This window comes from Amblyomma mixtum, chromosome 6, assembly GCF_055824585.1.
Source record: "Amblyomma mixtum isolate Tamu chromosome 6, ASM5582458v1, whole genome shotgun sequence".
Taxonomy (NCBI): domain Eukaryota; kingdom Metazoa; phylum Arthropoda; class Arachnida; order Ixodida; family Ixodidae; genus Amblyomma; species Amblyomma mixtum.
Window position 1 is genome coordinate 76,458,401 of NC_143017.1, and position 22,252 is coordinate 76,480,652.

The following is a 22,252-nucleotide window of genomic DNA, read 5'->3' on the forward strand; positions in this document are numbered from 1 at the left end:
GTGATTAACAGGGTGACTAAATTTCACGTTTGCCTTAACTCTTTCGTTAACATGCTACCATGTATCGATCGACGGATTCGAAGCACGATTTCAGTGTTGCCGGCCTGCGGAGGATTTGTTGCGGTATCTAGTTTGTTATTCACTCTACTTAAGTTTCTTGCATAGTTTCTATTTTACCCACAAGGCTACAATTTTTGAAACGCCCTGGAAGTTGAGATTCTGGCATTATGCGCTCGCTAGACAGCGTCACCCACAAAGATGGCACGCGCTCGGCAAAATCCTTTTTCGCACAATTCTGCTGCATCTGGAACAGGTTTTTCAGGTGCTTGAGACAGCAGTGACTTTAAAGATGATATCGCATTATCAGAATTTGGTGCTGATGATGCAACCTATGCAACCTCAGCACGAAACATGGGCACCTGTCCGCCTGTAGGCTTTGTTTTACGCTTGTGTTTTTTCACATCGCACTGATGTTATGAATGATATGTCTTGCTTCTGCAGTGTCTCAACGTCATATCAGCAAGATTTGCTTCCATCTGCTAAAAAAAAAGAAGACTCCAGGCCTGATAGAAATCAGGGCAGCGACCTCAAATTTAAGCATCCTAATAGCTCACAGCTGTTCGAGGAAGCTGTGGTTGTCTTCAAACTGGTCCTAAACCCTCCGAAACATCTTCCGAAATAGTTTTTCGTAAAATCAAAGCATTGTAGATCATTTTGAACCAATTTACAGCCGAACCTCTTGGTAACGAACACTGATATTATGAATTATTGGCTATACAGTCGATCCCGGATATATAGAACCCGGATATATCGAATTATTGCCTATATCGAACAGATGTAGAATCTCCTTGGGAATCTCATGCAAAAGTATAGCAAATTTGTTTACGTTTATCGAACTCCTGTGCACCCTATATTTGATATATCGAACTCCGTGCCATGCCCAGCCCCCGCAAGTGCGCTTCTCCCAGTATGCGCCACCCTGGAAGTGGGCTTCTTCCACTAGGGCGCGCTCCTACAAATGGGCTTCTCCTAATAAGAGTTCACGCGGCGCTGGCCTTGGACAGCTGCGCTCTTTGTCACGTGATGGGAACTTTGTGGGGGGTGTGAAAGGAAATGGGAATGGCCATAAGGAGCTGGGAAGAGGGAAACCGTGCTGGCCGCAGGCGCCTAATTTCTGATGCTCACATCGTGGCTGACATCATCGATACCGAGGAAGCGGACCCGAGCAGTGACGAAGATTGTGCGAAGAGGCCCAGCCGCCATGCACTGCGGCTGAACTTGCATCCGCATTCAGCGTCATTCGTCGCTGTTGTGGCGCAATGGAGGGCACTGGACTTTCTCATTTGGATACTATCAACAAGCTTGAGGACAGCTTAATGAACTGCATGGTGCAGAGGAAGAGGCAAGCAAAGCTCACTGACTTTTTTCTTGCAAAATAAAGCGCGCTGATCGTGGAGTTGTGCTTTCGTTTTTGTGGACTTCAGAGGAGTAAATCGGTAAGTTCCCACTTGCTACGATACCGGGAAATTGTCAGAGATTTGCGCAATTTTAAAATAAGCGTCTAATAGGCATATTTTATATATTTCGAATTATTGATATATCGAACTTTTTCGCGATCCCCTTCGAGTTCGATATATCCGGGATCGACTGTATCAAACTGCGCCTAAATATTTTCAACAAAAACAGGCATTTGTTACTTTATGTTTCGAGCATGGTTTGCCATAAAACGGATAAATCGAACTGCCGAGCGCCAAGCTATGCCTGCTCAGATGGCAGGTGGCAGGCTTGGCCTCATTACAGGGGTGACTAGTGGTGTGGAAGCGTTAGTGCTACTGTTCACACTTTGTCTCCATTTTGCCAGTAGCCCCCCAAAAGACATGGGTGTGAGAACAGCTGTTAGCCAGAACCCATTTCCGCCTCTCGCACTCAGATAGTGTCTCTGAACCAGCCACATGATCAGTTGTTGCTTTCCAGTAGTCCTCTGCTCACGTCAACAGCAATAGTGTTCATCCTGGCATCAGATTTTTTTTTAAACGACACCGCTAGCGTTTGACCTGCCAGCATCGAATGCTGCAGTGCTTTGCAAGGAAGCCAACCTACGTGACATTTACCGCTATTTTTTTTATCGGCCTCTGCAATCGCCGCAAGTGACTTTGACACTCCGCTAAAACTATGAAAGGTCTCTCCCATTTGTGGTTCTTTTGCTGATTAAATTTGCGTCTCAAGCGTGAATTCTTGAAAAAATTTTAAATACAAATTTGGGTAATATTGAAACATTTAACTATTCACTCTAAGGTGGTACTACTGTATTACCTTTTGTAAGTTTCATGTGAGTCGATCAACACAAATGGTGTGGTGGATATACTTTCTGTTTCTGCAATTTTTTTCATATTTTTAGGTCCAACTAGTTTGACAATTTTTGCTGTGTGAAAAATTTATTTGAAACACACTTTGAAAATGGCCTTTTCATATAGTGAGAAAAAAATTTCTAGCTCTAAAAGTTTTGGAGTTAAAAATTCAAACTTTTGGTGGCTAGTTAATAAATTGGAAGCATTACTTACAATTCAGAATGTTTTCAATATTTTTCTTCAAGACATTGTCTTGTCAGTACATTTTTTTCTAGATTTTCAATTCTTTCGAGCACCCCGCCGCGGTGGCTCAGTGGTTACGGCACTCGGCTGCTGGCCTGAAGTACTCTGGTTCGATCCCGGCCACGGCGGCCGCATTTCGATAGAGGCGAAATTCTAGACGCCCGTGTACTGTGCGATGTCAGTGCACGTCAAAGAACCCCAGGTGGTCCAAATTTCCGGAGCCCTTCACTACGGCATCCCTCATAGCCCGAGTCGCTTTGTGACGTTAAACCGAGAAGAAAACAAAGAAAAAATTCTTTTGAGCATTCGCTATTTTTTTTCGCTATATATAGGCAGTCAAAAGTGTGTTGAAACAAATGTCTTCATAGGGCACATTTTATTGCCATCATTTTAATGTATATTGCACTTTCTGACTCCTCATATTTTCCAGGAAAAAATTGTCCCAGACCAGTCAAAGACGATCACTTTTCCCATGGTAACAAAAGAGTTCAGGGGCAACGAGGGTCTTAAAACTTTTATTTATAGATAAAATCTGATGAAATTTTACTCACAAATGTGTTTTTCTCTGTAGATTTCAAATATGTAGTAATATTTGAGCTGCTACTCTTAGATCAAAAGTTATCTCACAGTCTAGAGCATAATGAGCTAATTTCTTATGCAGATTTAGAGGGGTGGAGACACAAAATTTTAGTCACAATTTTAGACACAAAATCTTTGTCTGGGACATTGCTTATTGCCCCAGGACGCATGATACTTGCTCAGTGATTCATATATGTGCAGTATAAATTTTTATTATTGCATTATTTATACTCTGCGATTTCGGTTTCAGAATGCCGGGGTGTGCTATGATGTCGCACCTGGGAAGAAGGAGCAACTCTGGTCACGTGGGACCCACAAGTAGTGACACATGGACTGCTGCGTCTGCTGTCCAACATATGCTGGGCATACCAGAGCCTTTCGAAATGCCGGCAAACTTGGTCGGTACTGCGATATGCTGAGAAAAGCCAAACTAGCGAGGGGCGACATTGTGTTCCGAAACCAAGTAGCTCGCTTGGGCCGATTTCGGTCAGCATACCGTGTATGCCAACGCAATTTCTGCATTGTAGCTTTGCAGCACTACGCTGACGTTAATGCTCGGTGGACATTTGGGTCGGTGTTCCGTAGCCTACAGTGCATCAGTCGGACGATCCCCTGGTCATATTATGACATGATGCTTCACTGTCTGTACTGACCAACACCTATCGTTGCTGATTTCCTGTGGCTACTGATTTCGGTATCTTCTGCTCGCTTTTTTCTGCTGCTTGTTTAGCAAGCAGTCAGTGTATTCATTAAATGAATGCTTCCAAATAGTTCTACAGGATTTGGCATCTACTGCGTGACTAAGGAATTTTCGCAGGATTGTGCCCACTTCAACGCCACTTTTGTTTATATAGCTGCATGTGCACAGGCAACTGTGTGTTCGTTCGACATGAAATGTAAGCTACATTCTATTTAGGATGAACAATCTCTTTTGTGCCAATTGTACGTTTATTTGTTTATGCAGTGCAATAACTCTGCAAGAATCGCCAATAAATGTGTGTGCCATCCTGGGGAACGCTTCATAGTCTGGTTGTTGACACCGCGCAGGTCCGGCGTTTCCCGGTTGTCATGACTGCTTTTTCCAATGTGTCTGATACTTGATTTTAAATTGCTTTACCTAGAAGTATGTTTGGCTCCCATTTACAGTAAGTAAAATGGTATAATTTGCTGTCCACAAGCGACCTATGACAGCTGCCGGGTGCCTACATCTTTGGGCAGCAGACTGGAATGCATTACCTAGCAGTAGTGCTTCCTGATCGATCTGTGTGTGTCCTAAGATGTAGGAAATTGTCAATTCCAGGTCACTGTTGTCGAAACTATGTTCGATGGCCGGTTGTGTCCGCTAAAGCTTCTGAACACTCTCTTCACAATTGCTGACATTGCACATATGAATCCCGCAAACTTGCTAGATATGCTCATGCCGCTGATATCAGTGTCGAAGGGTGAACAGCCGCACGTTATTCAAGTACATCCTGTTTCTGTGTTGTGATGTCACTGATATCATTCCCACGGTTATACGTCGCCAACTATTGCGCTAGCGACGGATCTCGATCATTAGAAAGTATATTTAAGGACTCTTTGAGCTGAGTTAAAATATATTTTGTTTGTGGCATCCAAATCTTCACCGTGGGTGGCCTTACATACAGAGGAAGCCCATAACAAGCTTTCTATAGCCTCGAAATTTGGTGTCTGAACCCATTTAATGAATTTTTGCATTCCATTTTGCTGCTATTACATTGAATTGATAGGCAGTGTTTCCATACCCGATGGCGTTCTTAGTTTTTCTCTAAAGACATATGCCATCTTGAAAAATTGTGTGAACTATAAAAGGTGGAAGTATTTGACACCGCAACTCATTAAACTAATCGCAAATTATTTATACATTACCTACACAGAGAAAGTAAGAATGTCATCAGGTGCCTTAGTTCTCTTGGAAGGAAATGGTACGAAAGTTATTTTATGAAGCTATCAAAAATGCTGCAAGGTTGAGGAAACCAACCAGAAATATGAAACTGAGGAAACTGAATTTGAAGTTTGACCACATGTTATAAGGTGAATGGTTGGTAGCCTCACTGTGATATTTCCCAGTGAAGGTGACATGTCCTTCCCATTTTCAAAACTGCCTTAGCATTCTGAATATGTCAACTAAAACTGAACGCATCACAAACTACCAGAGGCCAAGATGGTACATATTACTGGGAATTCAGCAAAGTATGCGGACTTCAAATCCAGCCAAGACAATGGCAATAATTTTAGTACAGTACGACCTGTATATAACTAAATTCAAAGAAGTTGGAGATTTTTTTGTTACATGCAGCTTTTGCATGAAGACTTCAAAATGGCAATGCACAACAGAAGCCAGAATAAGAAATAAATGTCCGAGGCAATGACCAAGGCAACACGGTCGGTCTAGAGGAGGGCACGTGCAGTCACGCTGCCGCCGGTAGACCGGCCGCAGTGGCATCTGCTTCTTCCCTCGTGTAGTGGGAAGAAGCGAGCATTTGAACGACACTGAAATGACCACAGTCTGGCAAGCACGATCGGAGCGAGTGGTGTGAAGGTTGGCTTCGTGTCACTATTCTCAATTGTTTTTTAGTCGTGCGGGCACGTAAACCTTCAGTCTTCTTGTATTTCTAGATGGAGTAGGAATTTGATATTTTTAACAGAGAACAGAGAAAATGCATAAACATGCCGAAAATGGGATTTTTAAAAACTTTTTCGCAATTTCCACATCAGGTCTATGTTCACTCTTAATCCACAGTCACCCTGTGATGTGAAAATTGCGCACTTCTAGCCAGCCGTAGCTAAATAACAGCTCCCCTCTGTGTTTTGCTGCAGAGAAAGAATGTGATTTTGTATCAGCATGGTCTAGAATTTGCCATTTTCTTTGTTGTTTGCTGTTGAATCGTTTGAGCGCTGCTGCCTACGGGCCCAGTCGAGAATGATTGATGAGGGGAGAGTATTAGAGAACATAACAGCTGGGGATGCTGAGGTAGAATGCCAATACTGCTGGCCAACTAGAAGTGGTCTCTTACTGTATTGCTTCAATGGTTCATGCAATTGTCCACTAGCTGCTCTGCAGACATGTTAATGATGCAGTTGGTATGTTCAACCATCACGCCACTTTTGTGGCTTTCCAACCTGCAGCACAAGGGGGGCAAGTTCGTTGCACTCCTGTCTAAAAACTGCAAAAATTAAATCGTCTTGCCCAACCACACACACCAACTGCTAGAGAACATTGGCAGTGAGAGCAGATGACTTTTACTCAGCCAAAAGTGACTTTCACTCAGGCAGAACTTTAAATAATAGTGTGTGGTACTCATACTTTTTCAAAAGCGAGCAAGTCATTAAGGAAAATAGTTCAGTAGAACCCCTTGTAGTCAAGTAGCTTGGAGCAACAAATATCTTTTCTGTATCAGTCTTTACTGTATCAGTTGTTGGTGATGGCATGGCTCTAACTATGCTTTGTTTATTTACTAAGCCTAAAGTGTTGGTTTATAAACAACTCGGATATATTTTACATTCTGCTCTCATCATCCCTTTTGTGGTAATTATTTATTATCAGTAATCTAGTAATCACATGTTACCGCGTTTTCTTATGTGTCTTGTGGAAGTACCGCATTTACATGTATGCAACGCGGCTACAAAAGTAAAGAGTTTGCTTCCATGGGGAAATTGAAGCTTTTGCATGATCACAGTGTCGTCTTCTGTGGCTTCCGTTGAGCATCATTTAAGAGGCAGTAGTTAAGAACCATGCGCGACAGTCTAGCGTGGCAAAACCATCTAAGCAGTTCCGCTGCACCCCCCGCTTCTTGTGATTGCTTCCCCATGCTTCGCATGCCATTTTCTTCCCTTTCTGCTCCTCACTGCACTTTTAGTGGCTTTCCTTTCTCAGCAACTCGCACATCCTTGTATGTTCATTGCCAGCTTTATTTTTTCCGTGCGCACGGCGTACCGCGCACTTTGCCTCACTGCCTCAAGGCGTTTGAAAGTTGGCTTCTTCTCGCGGCTTTCGAATTTGGTGGAGAAGTGACCTCAAAGAGCACATTAAGTATCTATTTGCCTCTCGATTCTAGACTTCCGCGTGCCGCGATGTCAGCATTCTGCAGGAAGTACATTGCCATGGGCAGAAGCTCTTTACTACAGCCGTTTCTTTGAAAAAATCTTCACCATAGGTGAAAAAAAAACGTACAGTTGTTTATGGAAGGCGAAATTTCACCACAGCTTCACTTTACTATATAAGAGTTTACCATAACTGAGTTTACTATAGTGGGGTTCTACTGTATTAGTATAATAAACTTCCTTGCTCATTTTAACAATATTCTACCGCTGATGTCACTCACCTGCTTGACATTATTTGCGCTGGTGAAAGCCTGTGGAGTGATGTCATCATGACCGACCAAGAGCTGCAGTTTACAAAACTAATTTGTATGGTAGGGTACAACTCAAAAACGCAGTGGCAAATTCCTCTTGGAGGAGGCCTTGTAGCCGATGGCGTCTACCGATTTTCATGGCGTAGTTAATCCGCTTGCACCTGCTAGTATGAAAACGCAGGTGCGACTTCGCGGCAGTCTGTCGATGCCATTGGCTGGAGAGTCCCTTTGAGATGCCTTTGCTACTTTCCTTCTTGAGTTGTACCCAACTGTAGACCTTGCATAGAGCTACTAAACTTGAAATACCTACAAGGTCTTTCTTGTGTCCATTCGATGCAAAATATGACTGCAAAATCATTTCAAGAATCCTTTCTATGAATTTTATATAAAAGTGAAGATCTGCATCATGCTGTACTCTATTTGTAGTCTCTATAATGGCTGAAATGTTGAGACGTAAAGGTGTAGCTCGTTGCGCTTCTGTTTGGCATTTTCTTTCTTCAGTAAGGTGTTTAGAATGCTTCCAGAGCTTATCACAAATTTGGTGGTATGTGACATTGCGCACATTACTTCCCGATTGAGTTCTACTTCTTGCATTCTTCCAGGCCATCCCAAGTGCACTGGCTTTGAGCCTCCACCAAATCTCTATGGCATCCTTCCTGGCTATCATTGCAGAGGAGTGGACTGATCCAGCAGATTTGAAAAAAGCTGACTGAAGCTAAAAATAACGATTACAACTGAAGCTGTTGTGAATAAGTGGAGTGTGAAAGGCTTGTAGTTTTCGTCCTGATGTTGAGTGTGTGTAACAGATGTTTTTACATTAAAAGTTATTTAAATATTGAAATCTTTTTTGTGGTGGTTCTCTGGTCTTTGTAGTTCGAGCTGCATGACTAGCATGATCTGCAGCACTGAATATCTCCTTTTATTGCTTACCATGTGAACCTTTGTATTTGATTCCCTTCATGTGTTGTGCATTACGCTTCGGGCATCTGTGGCGTGCAGGAAAAGAGCAAAAGAATGTCATTTCTGCAGCCTCTCCTTCATAGCCAGTGGTGCTTTAAAAAGGCATTGAACTTGGTTTGCTTTGTAAAGCCAATTGCAATGACACATTCTAGTTACAGTGCTTACTCGTACATAACGGGAAAGCAAATACAACATGAGGAGGAAGTTTGAGAGCACACAAAAAATTGGCTGTGGTTTAACTCTGGTTGACCTAAAGGAATGCGAAAGCACGCTGCTTCTTCCTCGCCTTAGTCTGTCTTCTTTCTTGCTCCTTAGCTTTATCCATAGCGAGCCGAGGCATCACCTCCTCTCCCGGAGCGAGCGCTGGCGAGAGGGAGGAGCTAGCGCCCTCTATCGCGCTGCTAGGCGACGGCGAAGGGGCGGAGCGAGCGCGTGCTGTCGTGTTGCTGCTCAACAGCGCGCCATCTGCTAGGTGCGGCGGCGGCTCAAGGTCAGCGTAGCTACGGCCACCCGAGGTCTCCACCTCGTAGCCAGCCGAGGTCTCGCTTCGGCTGTCGGAGTGTTGCTTTCGGAACAAAAACAAAAACTCTAATTATGACATGATATCAGCCAGTTCAAGCTGAGCTAACTACAGCCAAGGGCACGGAAGGATCGATGATGGTGCGCAAAAATGTGGAAGCAAGGGATGCGTCTGTTTTCTTTTAAGCAACACTGAGTAAATGCGCACGACATCGAGCGAAGCAAAGCCTCCGACGCATTAACGCACGCAGTCCCTGTGCAGCTGCGACCACCGTCACCACAGTGCCGCCACCGCTTGGTGTGTCATGCTGCCCAGTCTTGATGGCCTGCGTCACTGTCAGAAAGTTGGCTTCTTCTACCATCTTGTGAGTCTTGTGGTGAAGGTTGGCGTAGCTTTAGAAAAAAATCTCTTTATATTGGCACCTTGGTTCTGAATATAACGTAAGGCGCTTTCTGAAACTGATGAAGGGAGCGAAAAGTGTTACTCTGGTACGTACGGTAGTTCTTTCACAAAAGTTCATATTGTGTTCTATCCCACCCTGGCACTGCACGCACCATTGATGCTTGCTTGCATGTTAAACATTTATTTAGAAGGCTTGTAATGCCCATATTGCATTAGCCATTGTAGACCTTTCCGAATAAGTTTGCCATACTTGTTCTATTGTATTATTGCTTCTCATTCTTGGTATCTTAGTCTCCTCAGGTGTATGCTTGAGAAAGTCGATGACGACACAGTTGCGGAAGTCATACCCAGTTGATTGAGATAGTACCATATTTGTGCATATGTAATTTATTACCTGGATTTAATAAAAAAAACAGCATATATTATGTTCCCTGCTGCGCCAGACCAGCATACACGAGGGTGGACACAGGGCAGGCTTGTGAAGATGGGTGAGGGGAGGCCATTGTAAAGATATCACTGCCCTAGTACCACAAGCCCCTTAAACACACTTGTGGAAATGAATCTGCACCAGCTGATTAACTATGAAGGAGATAAAGCTGACATTATGGAGCAGCAATGTCTGTGCCACAGCGCATCCTCCCAGTAGAAATACAGCTGTCATAACACTATACTGTATATTGCTCTGAATTAGTCAACGTTTTATCACAAAAACAACCATTCAAAATTGTGAGGGTTGACATGTGTGGCATGTACCTGTGTGCGAGGTCTAACATAATTTCGCCTGAGCCATGAGTAATAAGTGTCCCATGCCATTGCCCATGGCAATTTGTTCCAGTAAAAAAAATTTAAAAATTCAAATTGCACGCCACTTACCTGACTCACTCGCACTGGCAGGCACTTTCCGGATGAGCCTTTACGAGAAATTATTCACTGTAACCTCTGGTGCACCCCAGAATTCAAAACTCCTAAACCGTTTGTTGTTCTGATTGCCACTAGTCAGCCAGGCCACTCACAAGGGCGCTGTTATAAGTCCTCTTATCTTCATTTGCCTCCGACTGCTAGCTTTGCGATTGCATTGTTGTGCGTTTATTGCTTTGAGTTGCGCACGTGCTGTCATGTCCTCTTATCTTCATTTGCCTCCGACTGCTAGCTTTGCGATTGCATTGTTGTGCGTTTATTGCTTTGAGTTGCGCACGTGCTGTCATGCTATCCCGTGGGGAACTACGTTATGAAGGGCAGGGTGGGAAAGAGGGAGGGGGAGGGTATGCACTGACTTATATTTGGAGTCAATTTTCTTTTTGGTCATTGAGGGGTGCGAGTTGGGAGGTTGAGCACAGATGCCAGTATACGGCATGCATTGTGCGTAATTATAACCTTTGTAGAGGTTTAGTGCAAAAGCATTACTTAACGAGGTCAAACTGGCTTCACCAGTTTATGTGAAGCGTGTCCTTGAGGGTGACCTTGGGCAAACGGCAAATAAATAAATAAAATAAATATTGCTGCCACTGGGGTTTGAACCCGTGGTGCTGCAGATAGATCATCTTCACTGCACAAGAGCAGCTATTGCCGCAGCTGATCAGCCTCTTGTTAAACTGCAATACACTCTCACGTTGTGTATTGCACATCGTTTTCATCAACTATAGTACTACTGTAAAACTAATATTTTTGTTTTGAGCTATATGGTGGTAGTGACAGAGATATGCACTGCATGCGTTGGCGTGGACAACATTGTGGCAGAAACACATCACTAGAGCATTATGCGTTGTCGTTGGAAGCACTGCTGCAGAAACGCAGCACTGGAGCATAGGCCGCTGGCAAACATTGGGTAAATTGGCATTGATTATGAAAAAGTGATGGCGCGTATATCTGGCTTCAAGGGTCAGTAGACACCTCAATCGTGCTTTCAGGTACGTGGCGCTGGTGTCCACCTGCAAAAGCTGTGCTTTCGCACAATATTGTGTGTTTAGCAATGCTAAGCTACCAACCAATTTTTTAAGACATGTTTGCGAGTAAATACAGCAATTGATCTTAGCTACGCAGCCTAGAAGAGTTGCCCGCGCATTCTTCTATTGTACTGTTGGCACCAAATACTATAGGGCATAGGATTACTGACTGAATTTCATCACTGTCGTGCACCTTATTGCCTAGTGCCCTGCTGTTGTGATCATGCCTGTTGTGTTCATTTCATGCTTAATTAGATGCTTGCATGAGAACTTCCATCGCAGTCCATTCATTTCCTCGAGTTTAGCGCAGTAGAGATGGCTTGCCCATCACCATGGCACACTGCTAATATGCTCTGTTTTGGCAAGTTGTGAACCATTGAAATGTAATGCTGTGGGGTCATGTGGGGACCCAGGGACTTGCATGCCCCTAATCCCTTGATCAGATAAAGTTACTTCTTTCTATCTATCTTGGCCACAGGATTTCAATCGTTTTAGCCTTGCAGAATCCCAACAGCTTTCAAAATTTGCTGAGGTACCCATGTCTCTTGCTTGTGTTCCTTTTGCTGTCTATGGGAGTGGAGGCACTAAATCTCTCGTAGTGTGTTTTTGCTTAGGAATGATGCATAAGACATTAGTAAGCCCAGATCACCACAAAGTTCACCCGTTCTCGATAAGGTTTTATAATTGAATTCCTTTCAAATGTGGTTTTAGTGTAGGTTTCAGTAGGCGAACAGTAGTGGCATCAGAGGCAGGTATGAGATGAATGAGGTAAGTCGCACTAGTTAAGGCACAAAATAACTAAAATAAAGTTCATTTTAAATTGCTACAAGTCTTATGCTTTCCTACTCCAAAAGCCAAAATTGCAGTGAGCATTCGCTCACTGCAATTTTGCTTGCAATAGCAAGCATTTCATTGCAGATTTCTGTACCTTGTATGATCTCATAGTTAGTTGTGACATCCCAACCATCATTAAACTCCTGACGCAAACTAGGAGAAATTGTGTTGTAAATTATTTATCAAGTGTAAGTGAATTTTATGTGGTGATCGATGTTTGCAGTAGTTTTGGGCTTCATCCCAAAGCAAAAACAGTTTGAAAAACTTGCTGGTTTTGCCCCTTTAACATGCATGCATAATAGGCATGCGTGGCTCCTCAAAAAATGCTGAAATTCAGTTAAGAATGACTACCTGTAAATTCAGTCTGCTGTCAACAATTGCGGTACCATTAGTCGTAGTGAAAGTCTGGTATCTGCCTTCTCGATGGCTGTGTGGTTTTGGCATCAGTTCAGCTGCTGAACCCAAGGTCATGGGTTTGATCCTGGTCGCAGTGTTTGTGTTTCAGTTGAGGTGAGGTACAAAACACTTGAGTGTTGTCTGATGTCGGAACGTGTTAAAGATCCCTAGGGGGTTTAAATTAATCTGGAGCCCTCCACTGCAGCATTCCTCATAGCGTCCTCCATGAACCCAAGGGTTCCACAGAACTTGCTCTGCTTTTCTATTGTGCTCCGGTGCTAGCTGATTGCAGCTTGCAATATCTAGCGTAACAAAATATAGTGACTCAAGTTGTCGTACATGCAAGCTTCCTAGCTGATCACAACGTTGAGTACGTATTAGCAGCTTGCTGTTTTGACTGGCAGAGACATGTTCTAATGCATTGAACTCTAGGAAAGGTAATAAGCTGTGCACAAACATTTGTAGCATTAGTTTGCCTCATACAAGCACGTAAAATGGATCCACCTAACGTGACTTCAACAGCATGCAGCAGCTATTCTTCTTCGTTAGAGTGTAATATCATCTGGTCGATGCTTCCTTAGCACTGTCTTTTATGGCCTTTGTAATTTTTCCTGTTGATAGTACATCTGTAGTGCATGTATAAATGCTGTTTTCAATGTGTCATGCAATCAGCATGGTGGCAGCATGCCAGCAACTCCTGGCCCAAAAAGGAAAGGAAAATAGTTGGTTAGAAGCACAAAGGTAAGCATTTATTTGATTCGGTGTCACTATATTTTTGACAGCTGCTCTAGGCTTTTTTTCTTTTTCTGCTCGTCTGTGTGTTGCTGACTAATTTCAGGAACTATATTTCACTGGCTTTTCCGGAGTGATTTCACAGGGCCAGTTTCTTGGTAAGAGGCTATTCAAAATTTTTCCATAATGAACAATAAACAAGCTCTTAAGAAACAAACCCTTTCTTGGGGAGTTGTCAGGTTAAAAAATAATGCCAGAAGAAGCGCATAGTGTTAGCAAAATGTGTCCATGAGTGTGATTCACCTCCGAGTGCATTGTTTCTCATTTGAATCACTATTTCATATTTTAGCACATATTTCACATACTATTTGCGCTCTTTGTTTGTTGTTAATCCGCCGCCTTTTGAACGGAGTTTCCTTGTGGCTTCTTTTGTGTGGTTGGCCAGTTGATCTCCAGTTGAGTTTCACTTGGAATGAACCAGCTGGAAATAGCCGACCGCTTGTTTCTTAAACCAGTTTGACCATTTAGGATATTCACCTGTAATTATATTAATGTTATTGCTGAAAAATTTCTTTCACTTTGCCATCCCTATGATGCACGGATGAATTTCTTTGCTTGATTTGTCCGAATACGTCCTGCTAATGTTGGCTTTTTCAAATCGCTAAGTGGCCAGTCCTTGCATTGTCCTGATTCAAGAAAAACATCTGAGTATTAAGAGCCCTGTGCCCCTATCGGCTAGGACGTGGTAGCATTGCAACACCAGTTGCTATAGTCTGATACAACACAAGTCGATAGAATGAAGCTATACGCCCTCATTCATGACCACCGTGCAAAAAAAAGTAGTCCGTTCTGAAAGTTTTTCTCATGACCTGAACGAGAAGAATATCAACATGAAATAATAAGCTGAAGTATATTCATTATTTCTGTTGCAATATATGGTTATTCCCACTTGGGACTGTTACCGGAGTGAGTTTTTGTGCCTCTGGCTTTATGATATAGACGCACATTAAAAAGCTGATTTCGTTTGCTCTCATGGTTGGTAAGCGGTAATACATGGTCCATTGTTACTAACTGCTAGCTGTTTCATTAAGTGATACCAGTGATGCCATGCATGAATGCCTCATTAGCACCTGTGGCAAGGCGACCACTCTGCACAGTCGGCAATGGTAGGATTGCTTGAAACAGCACGTACGGTACCGCTGTGGTTTAGTACTTATCATTCCCATGTTTTCTTTTTGGTGCGCTAGCACTGAAGCCCACATTTGCACAAAAAGCCATTTGTAGTTCTGGTCCTCACGTAAACGGGGGTTGCCACCTACCACGGTGGTCAGGTTGCGGTGGCATCATGGCGTCATAAGGACAAGTGACCTAGCTAGGTAGCAGGTAGGAGGAAAACTCTGGACATAGTGTGTCGTCGTGCGGCCAGCCTTCGCAAGCCAAGTGTTCATGAAGCCGCTCTCCGAGTCAGTCCCTAATGCTTTCGTGTTAGTATGTTTCAGTGCGCGTCAGATACTCCATGGCGCGCAGCCATGGAGCGCGCAGCCCCTGACGCGGGCTTCAGCAAAGATTGGTTTATCCTGTCAGTTTACCGAGCTGGTCCGCGCATGCGTGCTCGCAGCAGTGATAGATATATTACCCACTCTCTCCTTTTTACTCTTTATTATTAGGCTTCAATGTTACGCTCCCTTCAGAGTTTTCCTCCATGGCAGGTAGGCCACAGCTGCTTTTTAGCTCACAATGCCGCTGACGACGCCGGATTTTCTGCAGAACGGGAGCCGTGATTAACACGCATGCATAGAACGACTTTGATAAATATTGTGTCATGTATCTATACTGTGCTTCATCCATGCCATGCAGACACACACAACACAGAATACTCTTGATATACCATTGTAATCGCATATAGCAATGTGATGAATAACAAAGCATAACCACGATAAACAGTGCAAAACGATGGCCACATAGTGCTACAGCGCGTAATTCCAATTTGGCCCAGCTACGCAAATCAACTGTCATTTTTTTTTTTTTTCAAAAACACTGTGGAAGAGAGTGGAAAACACGGAAAACACGACCCGTTTACACAGTGTGGCTGGTTAGTGAAACCGAAACAACAAGTGTCAAGTGGCGCTTTTGTCGCTAGGATGCGATCTTTACGCTCAGCGCCTTAAAGCAAAATATGTAAATATGTATGTACCTAAAGTACTTAATTATAATTTATCTGCAATAGGTAAAGCTTTTACTAATGTTTGTTTTGAAATCAAAACTTATTTTGTGATCGGTACGCACTACGTTCGCCAGGAGGATGCGAAAGTGAAACCACAACATGGCTGCGCTCATAAGCGAGTTGCTGAGGTACTGAGGTGATGCGGTCGGTTATTGCATGAATTACGTTTTCAAGTGGGTGTCCGCGCGTTTTTCTGTGACAGTTCGTTCATACTCAGCAATGGCTTCAGAGAAACGCATTAAGGCAGCTCTCATTGATTTGAGCGGCACGTTACATGTTGAAGACAACATCATTCCAGGGGCTGCCGCGGCTCTTGAGAGGTGAGCCGGTGTTCTGTGAAATTTCTCTGATGCAGTCGTTAAACATTGTGTCCTTCTGCAGATTGCGCAAGGCTGGAATTAAGATCAAGTTTGTGACAAACACCACTAAGGAATCACGGCGGCTGCTGCACGAGCGGTTAGTTAGTTTAGGCTTCAAGATCTCTTTGGACGAAATTTTCTCGTCCCTGACTGCTGCGAGGGCCTTCATAGAAATCCGCAAACTCAGGCCCCATCTCATGGTAGCAGATGCTGCCGTCGAGGAATTTCAAGGTAAGAGAACTTACTTTGTAGCGCATACATCCTATCTGGTGTCGGCACCTCCTCACCATCAGTCGTCACCAGTCAGTCAGGCTTTCAGTAGCGGCCAGCGTCAATCTGGACTCAATGATTTACCTCTCAGTTAGCTAGAAGTAGTCAGAAGGCGTGTGTATCACATTAGATCGGCATGTCTCTAGCGATCGTAATGTACAGGTACCGTTGGTCGTGTTGCAGTTCATTACTGTGCGATCTCCTAGTTTATAGTTACGTACAGAAGGGGACAACCCGAGGACTGTATGTTACAGGTGCGGCCGAAGTATTGCGGAACACGCATCGGCGTTTGAAAGTTGCTTACGCGCTCCATGGAGAAGATTAGATGGTTTCTTGGGTTCATATTGGAGCGTACCAGCAGCATGTGCTAAAGTACTTCCTAATTTTTGCTAGCTAAAGCGTGACAACGGTTTTGTCGCCGAAGCATGCTCCATTGTAGTACGGCCTTGAATACATGTCCCGTTTCTGCTCTAATTCCATACCGCATGAACCAATTAACCCAACTTTGCACATTGCCGAGCTTAGTTTAAAGTGTTTATACATAGTGAAAAATTCCGCTGTGAAGTCTTTGTAGGAGGTGAGCTCATCAAAGTTATTCTCTTTTTAAGGGCTGGATACGAAGCAACCCAATGCAGTTCTCGTTGGATTGGCACCAGAAAAGTTTGACTACGGTCCCATGAATGAAGCTTTCAGGTAAACTCATCGTACAGTTGTTCCATGCGTGACCCACAGTTATGTGGAAACAAAAGATGCATTCGAGAACTTTAGAAACGTGATTACTGAAAAATGTGTTCTTTTCAGGTTGCTACTTGACGGAGCTATGCTTGTTGCAATCCACAAAGCTCGCTACTATCGCACGAATGACTACCTGGCTTTGGGACCTGGACCATTTGTTAAGGCACTGGAGTTTGCTACCGACACCACAGCTCAGATTGTGGGAAAGCCTGAGAAGACTTTTTTTGAGACTGCACTTAAGCAACTTGAGACCCGGCCAGAAGATGCTGTTATGATTGGTGATGTAAGTTTATAAGTTTTATTTTACTATTTTTATTTATTTTTCACTGAATCAGTAGCAGGCAAACCCCTTCTGCTCCTGCCACCAAGGTAATGAAATTAATTTCATGTGAACATAACTAACACTTTATATGTCATGAATATGTTTAATGGTCACAGCTGTTCTTGAAGTGTTAAGTCCATTTCATTTTTTATCTGTAAAGTCACTTGGCATCCTGTAGGCTACAAATTTTTGGCAGTATTATCCCTGATCACATGGAGTTTCTTTCCATCCAGTCCCTCAGCCTTGATTTAGTATACCATTTATCAAGCACCTAAAGAAGGTAGTCTCCCATTAGAAAACTCTATATAAAGGGTTTTTGTAATCTCCATCATTTTTCGTGTAGCTATGAAGTGCCATGATGAGCTTGATGATGATGTCAGGTTTGTCTATTGTGGCGGTATTTGAGTGGCTTTTATGTTCTACTGCAGAGCATCAGGCTGTGGGCATGCTTCCCTGCTGCAGCAACTACATTTCAGTAGGGGTGAAATGCAGATATGCCTGTTTGGTATCGTGACACACCATAAAGAACTCCGCATGGCCAAAAGAAATTCTTCCTCTGTGGCATACCTCATAGTATATGGGCAGCATTGCCACGTGAACATACATTAATTTAGTGTGTGAGCTGCTGTTTCTTCCTTAGTGAAAATTTATTTATGCTACTTTCTGTGTTCATTTTGTCATTATTTTAAGTTGGATTTTTTTTGGTTTGCATGTTTTCTATGGTTTGCGCCTTCTTTAAAATTTTTCTCGTGTTCATTATTCTCCCATGTAGCCCTTTTCACCTGTGAGTATATGTAGCTGAAGTCAAGCCAATAGGTTACGCTTCCTATGACTGCCAGTTTATTTGTTTATTTATTTATGCATACATACTGCAGCCTTGATGAGGTAATTGCAGGAGTGAGGTGCAATACAAAGAATGAAAATACAGCAAAACATACAAAGTAGCAAAGTGTACAAAAAGAAAGCAAATATTCAACAATATTTAGAAACAGGCTTGCAAGTATTCTTTTAATGATAATGAATGGCTGTCGTCCGCTATGGAATTCCAAACTTAAATCTTGTTATTGAAAAAGCTATACTTAAAGAATTCACAGCGAAATATTTAGAACGTCGTGGCTCCTTGTAGGTGAAGGCTTGGAAAATGTCAGGTAATTATCTAGCGAAGAGAAATGAGGTGAATTGAGTAAAGTGTGCATGAGTTTGAGGCATTCACGATGACGACATGTGAAAAGAGTAGTGAGACATAGTTGGGGAAGAAAAGAAGATGGTGGAAAATCAGTGTCGATTTGCTGCAAACAATGCGCTGCTGTTTTGTGCACAGGTTCCAGTTTGTTTATATCATGCTGCTTATATGTGTTCCAAACAACCCAACCATACTGAACACTGCAGCATGCAGGGCAGTGCAAGTGTGAAAAGAAAGCACCTTATATTAAGGTTTTACTACCATCCTCTGCTCTGTGCTGTTTGCTAAGCTAGACTGCACATTGTAGGACTAACAATACAGATGCCTGCTTGTATGTTCGTGCAAATCAAGTTTAATATTTGTGGATCTTGCAGCCTTCTCCACAATATCAAAGAAAGGCACCAAAGGACTGCTTCTAAATTTTAAGGAGTAACTTGATCATCGTCTGCATTTTGTGTGACATATTCATGGTGCGATGCAAGCTGCACACAATCTGCACATTCTTGTGCCACTTTATACCAGTTATGCGAACCTTTCTCTCATAGTTTTGGCACAAGATAATGGCAAAAAAATGAATGGCTTATGAGGTCCTCTTAGGGGCAAGCGATATGACTGTTGAAAATGCGTTGTCCATGTTTGTATCTGCTGCATAGACATCGTAAGTAGTGACGTGATCAATGATTTCGGCCAATGGATTTTAACATATGCCAAAGCAACACTGTCAGGCCCATCACAGTAGACAGCGCCAGATGAACTTCAGCTGGTTTGGCTTCTTTGATGCGCACTGAAACCTCATTATGCACGTGTTTTTGCATTCCACCTCCATTAAAATGCTGCCGCTGCAGTCAGACCTGAAACCACAAACTCTTGCTCGTCAGCTGAATGCTACAGCCACTGAATACCACCAAGGCATATCCCAATGGCATAGCCTTGTGGAATGCATTGAGTCATCTAACCTAGTGAAGTGCTCTGATGGAAATGAAATAATATGCGCAGCATTTAATTATAATGGCTGAATGTTTTTTTGGGAAGTTCTGAGTAACCACACATCATGGAATTGATGTGTTGGTGAAATCAGGGCTTAAAGCTTTTTTTTTTTCCTCACACCTCTTTGGCTTGGTCGTGATGCCTCGATGAGGTCATAACTCCAAATAGAGTTTCTCTATACATAGTTGCTTTTGTGCATTGTACGATGCCTTTGTGGGCATCTGTGTACGTTTTGCTTGTGGGAAATCCATTGTACATAGAAGTTCACTAGCCACTTAACCGGCATGCGAAAGCACATTTGGATATGCTGAAGTACCAAATGTTGCAGCAAGTGGGACGATTTTCTGTTACTCTATTGCTTCTTGCATTTACTCTAAAATAAAGAAATTATATCTGCATAAATTAAAGAAAGTGTATTTAAAAGTCTTTGTTATTGAGAATAAAGAAATCTCACATTATTACAGGAGAAATGCGCTGAGAAATTTAGTTGGATAAGAAAACCATCGAAGCTTGAAACTGGTAGTTCAACTTCTGAATATGTAGAAAAAAAGGGACTGAGAAATACAAAATGTCATTGATGGAAATGAAATGTACAAACTGTGCATATTCCTTAATGTTCTTTGCTCTGGTTCTATTCATGCAAGCTTGAATAAAAAATGAGCACTCGCTATGTGCTCAGGCAATTTATTTATTTATTTATTCAATAAACCCCTAAAGGCCCTCACTCGAGGGTATTACATAGGGGGGAGCAATGACACACAACGCAAAATAAGAATGAGCAAGCACCAAGGTGCAATACATAAATACAAAAAGCACATGTAGGAAACAAAACAAGAAACAAACAAAAACCTGTAGTATACATTGTAATTAACACGAAAAAAGAACAGATAGCGTTTTAGAGGCAATAACAATCGCAGGAACAAAACAAAATAATAAAACAGCTCAATGCAGCAAGTGGTACAATCAATTAGTAAAGCTAAACAGACATTTGGGTTAGAAGGTCCTGAAACTTGTTAAAAGCGATGTGTGATGGTAGATTATTCCAGTCGACTATAGTACGTGGTACGAAAGAGTTAGCAAAAGAAAAAGTGTGGCATGATATGCGTTTAACTTTCAGCGGGTGGTCGCGACGTGGAAAAAAAGATACAGGTGATTGAAAAAAATCGTTATGGAGCAGAACATGATGGTAAAGTTTATGGAAAAGGGTCAAGCGTGATAGTTTGAGGTGATGTGATAACGTATCAAGTTCAGCGCGAGCCTTTAGTGTGGTGACGCTAGTATGACGAGAATAATCAGAAAAGATGAATCTAACAGCACGGTTTTGCAAAGATTCCAAGTCATCTATAAGGTATGCTTGATCCGGGTCCCAGATGGCCGACGCATATCTAACAATGCAAGCCTTGTTAGAGTGATGTGTTATGGCAGTGTTCAGTATTGTGACTTGATTTGTATGTCGCGCTGCTTGGAGATCAGGTTTCTGTGGCAGTAGATACTTGCTTTGTATTAGGCTTAGCAGCCTTGTTTGGAATGTTCGCTCCTGTACTGTTGCTCAGGACGTTCGAGATGACATTGATGGGGCACAGCAAGTTGGCATGCGAGGAATTCTTGTGCAGACAGGTATGTATTTTACTGCTCTGTCTGTGACTGCCATTTTTGGTTTACCTTACGTGTTGATGCTTTGCAGGAAAATACATGCCTGACGATGAGAGCAAGATAGCAAATCGGCCATGGGCTGTGGCAGCATCATTCGTTGAAGCCGTGGACGCAATACTAGGTCCAAAATCTCAGAAAAAATAGTTCAGGTAATATTTTTCTGGAAGAAACGGTCATGAATATGTAATAAAGTGTATGTTAATTGATTTGGTTACAGATTTCAAGAAGTATTGATTCTTTATTCGTTTGCATCCGTGCCTGTGGTGGAGCGAGAGCTGATGGGTTTCATGAAAGCCTCTTGTCTTGAAATAATAGCCTGGTATGAGCATCAAATTCTTCCCACTCCTCATGTCACCGGTCGCAGTGTCTTTATGTAATTTGCATAGCCTTTCCCTATTCAGCAGACACAGTACCGTGACTTCAAGATATTGTGTACAGTGGGCACGTGCCGTCTATTGTTGAGGTATAGAAGCATGCTATGGACAATGTCTCCTTCCCTCCCTCAATGTGTTCAAACAAAAGAATCAATCGTGCTGTTGCAATAAACAATATCAATTGACTGCAATATTTTCCACTCACGAACAGATTATTTCACACCTTATGTTCTATGCAAATGTTTTCAAAGCGAAATGATGCTGTTTAGATAAAAAAAAAATGACTGCGCAGTTACCACTGTGTAACACTAGATTCAGTGACAGCTGTTAATGTATTTATATCTTACAATACCTTAAGGTAGAGAACATGAGAATGACTTCATATCTGTGTATTTCTAGAGTCCCCCCCCCCCCCCCCCCCCTATTTTTCTGTGCGTACATGATTTTCGACTAGCTCTCTTCACTCCGCCACTTTAGGCGTGTGGCATCACCCATTATGATCTCCTCAGGTGTCATGTTTTGCAGCAGCTGCCGTGGATGGACTGTGCTACATTCCTCCGTTCTCACCATACTCTCTCTATGCGCTTTCCATGTTAACCACCTTCCTGATGGTACCTGCGGTAACCACCCTCCGATTATGCATTCCTACGCTCTCGCCATGCCCTCATTCTGTGCTAACCCTTCTCCTCCTTCCAGGGTAACCACCCTTTGCTTGCGCCTTACGCTCTTGTCATACCTTACTCCTTCCACGGTAACCATCCTCCGGTTGGTTCCTTGGTAATCACCCTCCAGTTAAGCATTCCTGTGCTCTCACC

General features: G+C 42.9%; 2 protein-coding genes across 9 annotated transcripts in view; both read left to right on the forward strand.

Moving 5' to 3' along the window:
• Positions 1-8,330, forward strand: part of LOC149339431 (uncharacterized) — a 28,431-nt gene extending 20,101 nt beyond the window's left edge. For 4 of the 7 annotated variants that reach the window (XM_089548219.1, XM_089548222.1, XM_089548221.1 and 1 more), the window contains 2 exons: positions 3,421-3,568; positions 8,146-8,330. In XM_089548219.1, coding sequence (XP_089404345.1) covers positions 3,421-3,568; positions 8,146-8,256 — 259 coding nt within the window. In that variant the 3' untranslated portion in view covers positions 8,257-8,330. Of the gene's footprint in view, positions 1-3,420; positions 4,650-8,145 lie in introns of those variants that run through there. The other 3 variants (XR_016283523.1, XR_016283524.1, XR_016283522.1) reach the window with 1 other exon arrangement.
• Positions 8,331-15,648: 7,318 nt separating this feature from the next.
• Positions 15,649-21,574, forward strand: LOC149339433 (haloacid dehalogenase-like hydrolase domain-containing protein 2). Of its 2 annotated transcripts, XM_089548226.1 has the most exons (7): positions 15,649-15,874; positions 15,936-16,144; positions 16,792-16,876; positions 16,985-17,201; positions 20,964-21,027; positions 21,095-21,212; positions 21,281-21,574. In XM_089548226.1, exons 1-6 carry the CDS (start codon positions 15,711-15,713, stop codon positions 21,205-21,207), a joined length of 852 nt encoding a protein of 283 aa, XP_089404352.1. In that variant the 5' UTR covers positions 15,649-15,710; the 3' UTR covers positions 21,208-21,212; positions 21,281-21,574. The 2 variants fall into 2 exon arrangements, with proteins under 2 accessions (XP_089404352.1, XP_089404350.1); XM_089548224.1 differs by lacking the exon at positions 21,281-21,574 and having other exon boundaries at positions 21,095-21,279.
• The last annotated feature ends 678 nt before the right edge of the window (positions 21,575-22,252 follow it).

What these genes read in the sequence shown, in the direction of transcription:
- LOC149339433 (XM_089548226.1), top strand. Translation starts at nt 15,711, where the DNA reads ATGAATTACGTTTTCAAGTGGGTGTCCGCGCGTTTTTCTGTGACAGTT. An exon ending in ATGCTGTTATGATTGGTGAT is followed by an intron (nt 17,202 to 20,963) that starts GTAAGTTTATAA and finishes ACTGTTGCTCAG; the next exon opens with GACGTTCGAGATGACATTGA. An exon ending in AGGAATTCTTGTGCAGACAG is followed by an intron (nt 21,028 to 21,094) that starts GTATGTATTTTA and finishes GATGCTTTGCAG; the next exon opens with GAAAATACATGCCTGACGAT.